Genomic DNA, 7,606 nt, shown 5'->3' on the forward strand with positions numbered 1-7,606 from the left:
CAAAAATAGTGTAAAACTGATCTCAAGTCAGGGAGTTTCTACAAAAAGGGAACTGGGATAAGCGGATGCACATTGTGCCAATAAATTCTGGGCTGTACGTCCGTTCTTCATTATTTTGAAATGTTGTCTTTGATGGGTGCGTGTTCTGGTGGGCAGACAGGATTGCAGATGGAGACCTGGGTTCATAAAACGGGGAAAGCGTTCATGTTAACAGGTAATCACGTCAAGATTTGCTTTCCCTCCCTCCGGCAGCCCTCTGCCTCTCCCCTTCCCTCACCAAACACACCCACCCACCCATACAGACGCAGGCTGCCCCGGTGAGACCCCAGCCCAGGGCTCGGCGGGCGCTCGGTGCCTGCTGCAGAGAGAGGTGGGGCTGCCACAGCCACATCCCTCCCGCCTTCCCTCTGACCCGAGTTCACGCTGCTGCTGCTGCTGCTGCTTCGCCGGCGGCAGAGTCGTCCCTGTGCAGTGTAATCCCGACATCCTCGGAGCACCCAGCAGCTGTGGGCACTTGCAGCCCCCTCAGGAATTCCTTTCTTTTTCTCCAAGTGGCTGACTACTGTTGTTTCAAGGCTGCTGTTTTCCATCTCGTCACAGAAACACGGTAAGTGTAACTTCAGCTGTGGCTCTTCGGTTATTGCCTTTGTGAAAGTCATCTGTCATCTGCTGAATAGTAAGAGTTACCAGCTCAAAGTCTCTGTGAGGCTTGTTGTGGTCTCTGCTCCTGCTCGAGGTGTTCAACTGAACCCTTGGCATTTTAGTTTTTAGCTAGATTAAAACATGAAATCCAAACAACTCAAAATGTTGGTGGCTTCCTGGCTGTCGTTTTCCTACTTTGTAGCCAAATTGCTTGTGTGTCCTTCCTCTAAATGCTGGTGCCTAGGGAAGTGGAAGTAAGAAGAGAAGCATTTCCATCCCTGCTTATTGGCTGGTGCCAGTTTTCTAACAACCCAAGGAAGAGACACTTTAATGCATATTCATAAACTCTCAGGATGCTGAGGCAGGTAATCCTGCTGCCTGCTGAAAATGGAGATAGCAAGTGGAGTTTTAGAAAGGAGTTAGATTGGGGGGTATCTGTCTGTCTCATCCCCTTCAGTCCTGAAGGTGAGGTAAAGGAACACATGAGTTTAGGGACCCCAGATGGCTGCAGCAGTGTAGTGGCACATTCAAACAAAAAAATCATCCCAGAACCACAGCAAAAGGGCCTATGTCAAGCTGTCCTGTTTTCTGACCCATCTTGGTATGACTGTGCACTCCATGGTGTCACCTCAACTCTGTCTTCTTATAGACAGTTCACATATATGATGTATTATCCGTGGGTTATCTGCTCTTTAATTGCATCACTAAGAGTTGCAGAGAGGATGTCAGTGCATTAACACTTTGAAGACATCATAGACTAACTTTTCATATTGCCAGTGCCCAAAGATGTTCTGTGTGGGAGAGCACACTTGCAGTTCTGGCCAAGTTCCCAGTAAAATTTGCACAGTTGCACAAAACATCGCCTTGACTCTGCACAAAACCTCACATCATTTTGTAATTGTATTCTACATTTTGATTGGGGATCGGAAATGGTGGGAATGAGCATTTGACATGGAGTTGATTTAGGACACCAAAATATGGGGCACTATCTGGGAGTCTTGACAGTCATCTTTTTCTTCAGACTTCTTCCTGTGTTTGCTTGTCTTTTTTTTTGGTTTGTTCTCCCCTTTTTGTTTACTCTCCTCTTCCACTGCACTTTATTGTGACAGGAAGGACTGAGAAAAAAATTATCAGGTATTTTAGTGATGTTCTGTCTAAATCTGCTTTGAGCGTATGGAATATGCATCATAGGAAAACTGCAGCTTTCCAGAGGGAATCCATGTATAATAATAACTACATGTTCTGTAGCGTTTGAAGTTCTCATTATGCCTCCTGTGTTATTACTCCTTCCATCTCCAGTTCTCCAGACAGTTTCTGTGTTTTGTATACATGCCAGAAATAACTGTGCCAAACGCTTGCTTATTTTCTAACATTAAGCCAGAAAGGAGTATGCCTTTTTCTGGTCTTGCAGCAGCTAGTGAATGAGTTCATAACCTGCCTATGCTTATCAAATACCGTGTAATGGTCTGGTTTACTGTTCCTTCGTTACCACTTTTCTGAGTTGGACTGCTCCGTGAAAGACTGGCTATTTATAACTCTGTTACTTCTTTGCAATCATTTAAAAGAGAATACTGCTAGGATTCTTTCAGCATCTGCTATTAATCTGATTTTACTGATGATACAAGCACAGGAGTTTAAGGGAAGAAGTCTTGAGCTCAAGGAGCAGTTGTGACACAGGTTACGGTCACTTCAAACTTTCTGCTTCAGGTTTTCATGTTCTAAGCAGCATTAAGAATTTCTAGGTGCAAATCTAGCTCCAGCGTTAGGGTTCATTGACTGGTATTTGTTCCATGGTTTGAAAATAAATATTTTTCTGTATATGTGCATAAATCATCTCTTGGGGTATCCTTGAAAGGTATATGAGAATGAACTACATAATGGCAGAATCACTGTGATTTTGTACACTTTCTTTCAGGTATCTTCTTGGAGTATGGAATCCATATGGAAACGAAGGTGGTATCTTCAGCTGGGCTGTATATTGATACTGAATTTGGTTTATGCCAATCTAGACTATCAAAAAGAGACTCCTCCAAGCCTGGGTCAGATTGACCATCAGTGCTGGGAGCTGTCGTCCCATGGGCTTGTGGAAATCAAGAAACTCAAGGTAGCAGATACCGTCATTGCTCTCTGGGACTTCATGATGTTCCTAAAGGAATCCCCTAAGCCCAAGCACAATGAACTCTTCAATGATTTAGCCCAGAACTTCTGGGATATGTATGTAGACTGTGTGCTCTCAAGATCCCATGGAATGGGCAGAAGACAATTAATGTCTCCCAAATATTCTTCCACATACTCACATAGAACTTTAGAAGGTAACTACAGGTTATGGTGTTAGTCTGCTATGTACTAACATAACTGAACCACTTGTTCCATCCTCGTCCTTGATTATTTAGACAACTCAGTATAGTCATTTCCAGTTTTCTGTCTCTATTTGTCAAAAGTATTTGCATCTTTCAGTGGTAGCTACTTTCACAATACCTGAGTCAAAAATACTTAGGGTACTACAAGTGTAAAAGATGTTGGGTAAGCATGTGGGAGTGTGTGGAAATGGATGTTGCATTCTCTGTTTATCACTGTGTGCATATAAATGACATCACAACACTAAAAGTTTCCTGACATTTGGTCTTCAGTCTCAACTTGGGGGAATCAACCCTCTGTGGGAAGGGAAGCCCAAATCCCTGACTGCTTGAACCCTGTTCTTCCCATTAAAACTATTGACACATAGTGTGATCTCGTGGTCACTGTGAATCATCAAACAGTGACAAATTCTGGTCATCGTGGTTTGTGATGAACTGAGATCACATAGGTGATTGGCTTTATATCTTGTTATAATCCAATCCTAGATCTGTGTGCTTCCTTCCTCCTCGGCAATAAACATTTTTCTGATGTACCCAGTCAGATGTTTTAAGCTTCCATACTGAGATCATCTAATCCTAGCATTCCTAAACATATTGCTTGGAAAATAACTACCTTTCTTTCATAATCTTGCAGGGTCTGCTTTCACCAACCCATTTTAGTCCAAAAGGGGAGAAAATGAAGATACCTCAGCAAGGCAACATCAAAATGAAGAAGCACAAAAGCACAGCATGTACTGTAGATGCTTAGACAAATCCATTGGCATGGTTCAACCTTTTTTTTCCCCTCTGTATAAAGAAGTACTTAATCTGCTGAACTGATAAGTACATGGGCTCCCATACTGTCACTTTGGCTTTCCTGTCTTGCAGTCTACCAAGGTTGCCTTTTCCCCACTGCATGTGTGAATGCTTTTGTGTTTTGAGTCAACATCTTTGTTCTCTCAGGTAAACTTGTAAGTCTGAACCGGTGTCGTATTTTTGTAGAGGCTCATCTTTTCCAATAATTATCTTTTTTAAAAGTTAATTTTGATGGAAACCCAATATATTTTTATATGTTAAGCAATGGAGAAAATGTCAACAAACATTTTATACAGTGTCTTGCATATACAGTCAACTTTACTTTTAAGAATTGCAAAAAAGTGTGACATCAAGCTAGAGGGAAGGATTATGCTCATTGTAATGTTCTGTGCAGTCTAAACTTTGCATTTTGTCACTGCTTAGTCTAGGCTATGGATTAATTAAAGTATTTTTCTATGCAACAAGGTCTGAATAGTAGTCATTTTCTTGTCAGCATGTCATTTGCAAAGCCACTACTACATTACATTAAGAAACAGTAATTTACACAAGAATGCTCTTTATTTACACATTCTTACAGGTAACTAAGGTGATACAATCCGTCCCTGTCATAGCAGGGATCACAGCTGAGAAGAGACCCATGCATCAAGTGGTTTGAAAGAGAGAGAGACTGGCTTGACTACTGGTCCCATTGTAAGAAACCATCCAGCATGGGTAAACTAATTCCAGGAGATTAACCATCTAGTTAATCCATTTTCTTCTGAGTACAGAAAGCCTAAGAGCAAATGGGAACACTCAAAGATGCTGACTGTTCTCAGCTTTACTTCTTGGGAAATGCAGTTTGTTCAGTCCCTGTTGTGTTCTAGCCTTTTATGAGGTCCCAGCTGGGTTTAATTATTGTAGGAAACAGTACTTACACAGTAACAGCATATAAACCTTCATAAGTAACAAGAAATCCATCCCACATAATGCCTAGCTCATACACTGTTCGTAAAATATCCAAGAATTCTCACAGATTTGTGAATGTTCATTTAGGTAAATACAGTATTGAACTGCGTCTTGTAAAATATTTCCCCTACAGTATTCTGGAGAGGGCACAAGTAGTGAGAAATTTCTCTTACCCATGAATATCGCTGCAAGTTCCTGATATGAAAAATATTTTAAATACACCTTTTCTTTTGAGCAGAGGGAGTCATGACACACTCAAACCCAGCAGTTTCAGGATTTGATACATCATGATGAGCAGCTTTTTGAGAGCCATCATCTAATCTGTTCCAGCAATATCCAGTTTATAAAGCTGTGTATTGTATTGTATTGCATTTGCAACAAATAAAGTGTTTTAACTGTCATAAACCAGATAAATAAATTCCCCTTGTTCACACCTACAGATAATTTTATTCATCACCTACAGAAGTGCAAAACTATAATAACATTTTAACATTTCTCTAGGACACAAAGGTGCTTATCACCTGGCTCCAGAATGCTTGAACTATCTATGGCTATGGCCACCCTGCAGCGTCTGCCAAAGGGGCAGGTGATTGTGCACAAAACAGGAACACAGAGCCGTAAGCGGCAGCAGCAAAACAAATTCCAGGTGGACGTACCCGTTTTGGCTATGAGAGCGCCATGGAAAGGCAGCTGGCTGCTCCTGGGGTCTCTGCAAGAGGGATTCACAGTGAGTGGGATCATCTTTTCCTCCAGCAGTATTCAGCACTCCTCCTCTTTCCATCCCTGGGTTGCAGCAGGAACAGCAAGTCCAGTTTTCTTGCATTCCCTCCCTGACAGCCAGACCACAGTTGATGTTTGGCTGGCTGTCAAAATCAAATGCTGTCTATGCTGCTGTGAAGCCTTGTGTTAGTGTTCAGTGATGAGTATAAATGTAAGCATTTCGGGAAATTCTGTCTCCTTCCTTCTCCAATCTTTATTAGAATTAATGAGCATTTGCAGCTACTTGCCTACAACGTCAGGGTGTCTGCACCAAGAGCACAGTGCAGTTGGGGGAGGAATGCTGTGGGGGCTCACTTTGTGCCTGATTTAAAGCTTTTACATAAGCATAAATATAAACTGATTTCTAGTTAAGAGATCTTTTGTATTCATGTCTTGGCTACACTGTACTGCTGTAGCTTTTGCTTAGAAATTGGAAGGACTTACATGAGTCCTGTATGGTTTTTTTGAAAAAATGGGCCAGTGCCTTGCTGCCAGTAGTAATGAGTCACCCACACATTGACATGTACAGAAGCATATAAAAAAATCTCTGAATTTCACAGTCTTTGTTCTCCTAGTTAAATATTTATTGCTTGGTTTTAATTGTGAAAAGACAATGGAGCATACTTTTTGTGGCTTTAGTGTGCAGACGTATTTTCACATTCTCTAAAACAGTAATAAAGCAGCATAGCTGCTGAAGAGTTGTCAGAGAAATATAAACATCAACAACTGAGCAAGACTTTACTTGACACAGAGGAGTTTAGTAAGATAATCTCTATATACCTTAGCTTACCTTTCTTGCTGCCAGGCAAGAAATACACATACAGGCTTGTTTAAGAAAACATACAAAAACTTTACACAGATAATTTTGGGGAAAAAAAAGTCATAATGAAACAAGATTATACTTAAAAATTATCAGTTAGCAAAGGGCCAGCATAAAAATTAAATTGAATTAGCATAACTCAATTTAATTTCTCTAGCTTTAAGTACCAGATGTCTGTTTAACAGACCTGCTCATACGAAAATGCTTCTGATCTTTGGAAACTAAGCGTGGAAATTTCTCTGAAGTTTCAGTACCATTTCATATGGCTGTTTTGTTTTATTTAAATATTTTCTTCGGGTTCTCCTCTTCATAGAATTTAGGTTGGCAATTTTTAAACAAAAATCTCAGCACTGCTGTTTTGTTACAGGGACAAACATTTTTTTGAGAAACGCTTATACACATCCCACCCATCTCTCTTTCAGGAAGTAAAAAAGGGAGTTGGAAACTAAGTTCTACCTGTTTAGCTCAAATTTATTTCCATTTTTCAAGTTGGCATTTAACAAAGTGAAAGCTTGTACTTTTCTCAAAACATTGCTTACAGGCAAAAATGACAGACTACGTGCCAGAGCTTGTGTGTCACAGAACCCCTTGCAATGTCACAGCAATTTATGCCATAGCACTGGGTAGCACCTGGTTTTAAAATGAAGTAACAGCCTCAGGGAATCTTGCTTTACTGTAATATAGTAAATTCTGGCTTTGCCCAAGTTAGGAAAGGAGACAACTACTTAGAAACTGAGTCATCCACAAAAAGGTCTGCTGCTTACAAGTTTGTGTTGGTATTCTAGAGGTGCTAGAGTAGAAGAGGATGAGTTCTTATTGGAGACAATATGGGCAATAACCCAAGAAATAGTTAGAAGAGTAAGATCAGTTAAAGAGCTATGAGAAACTCATGAGGAGCAGGACATTTCAGCATGTCTCTCCAGTAGGCTCAGAGAAACTGTTGGCACAGACAAGCTTCTCAGTGAGTCTTTAGATTAAAACTGAGGTAATAGAAGTCAGAAGTCCTGATGCTAAAGGCAACAACTCAAGAAACAAAATGGACTCAGGAAAAAAAACACATGGGTATGGTATCCAGGAAAAAGAAGAACTGAATGTGTTTATGTGAAGGTTCATCACCCTGCTTAAAGAAAGATATGCTTAAACTGTAATATGCGGAATGTGTCAACAAGAGCTGGAAATCTAAACAGTGGAGCTACTGACAGTGGATGAGGGTAACCTAACACTAGCACACAAAATTAGACTCAACATACCTTTGTATCATACTGTACAGGGTACTTTATTAATAAAT

The 7,606-nt window shown here is 40.7% G+C and overlaps 1 protein-coding gene across 1 annotated transcript; it reads left to right on the forward strand.

Moving 5' to 3' along the window:
• The first annotated feature begins 366 nt into the window (after positions 1-366).
• LOC104616127 lies at positions 367-3,958 on the forward strand. Its single transcript, XM_010284104.1, has 3 exons — positions 367-607; positions 2,558-2,954; positions 3,634-3,958. The coding sequence occupies exons 2-3, from the start codon at positions 2,573-2,575 to the stop codon at positions 3,657-3,659; spliced, it is 408 nt and encodes a 135-aa protein (XP_010282406.1). The 5' UTR covers positions 367-607; positions 2,558-2,572; the 3' UTR covers positions 3,660-3,958.
• Positions 3,959-7,606: the final 3,648 nt, after the last annotated feature.

This window comes from Phaethon lepturus, unplaced genomic scaffold (assembly GCF_000687285.1).
Source record: "Phaethon lepturus isolate BGI_N335 unplaced genomic scaffold, ASM68728v1 Scaffold19593, whole genome shotgun sequence".
In the NCBI taxonomy this organism is placed as follows: domain Eukaryota; kingdom Metazoa; phylum Chordata; class Aves; order Phaethontiformes; family Phaethontidae; genus Phaethon; species Phaethon lepturus.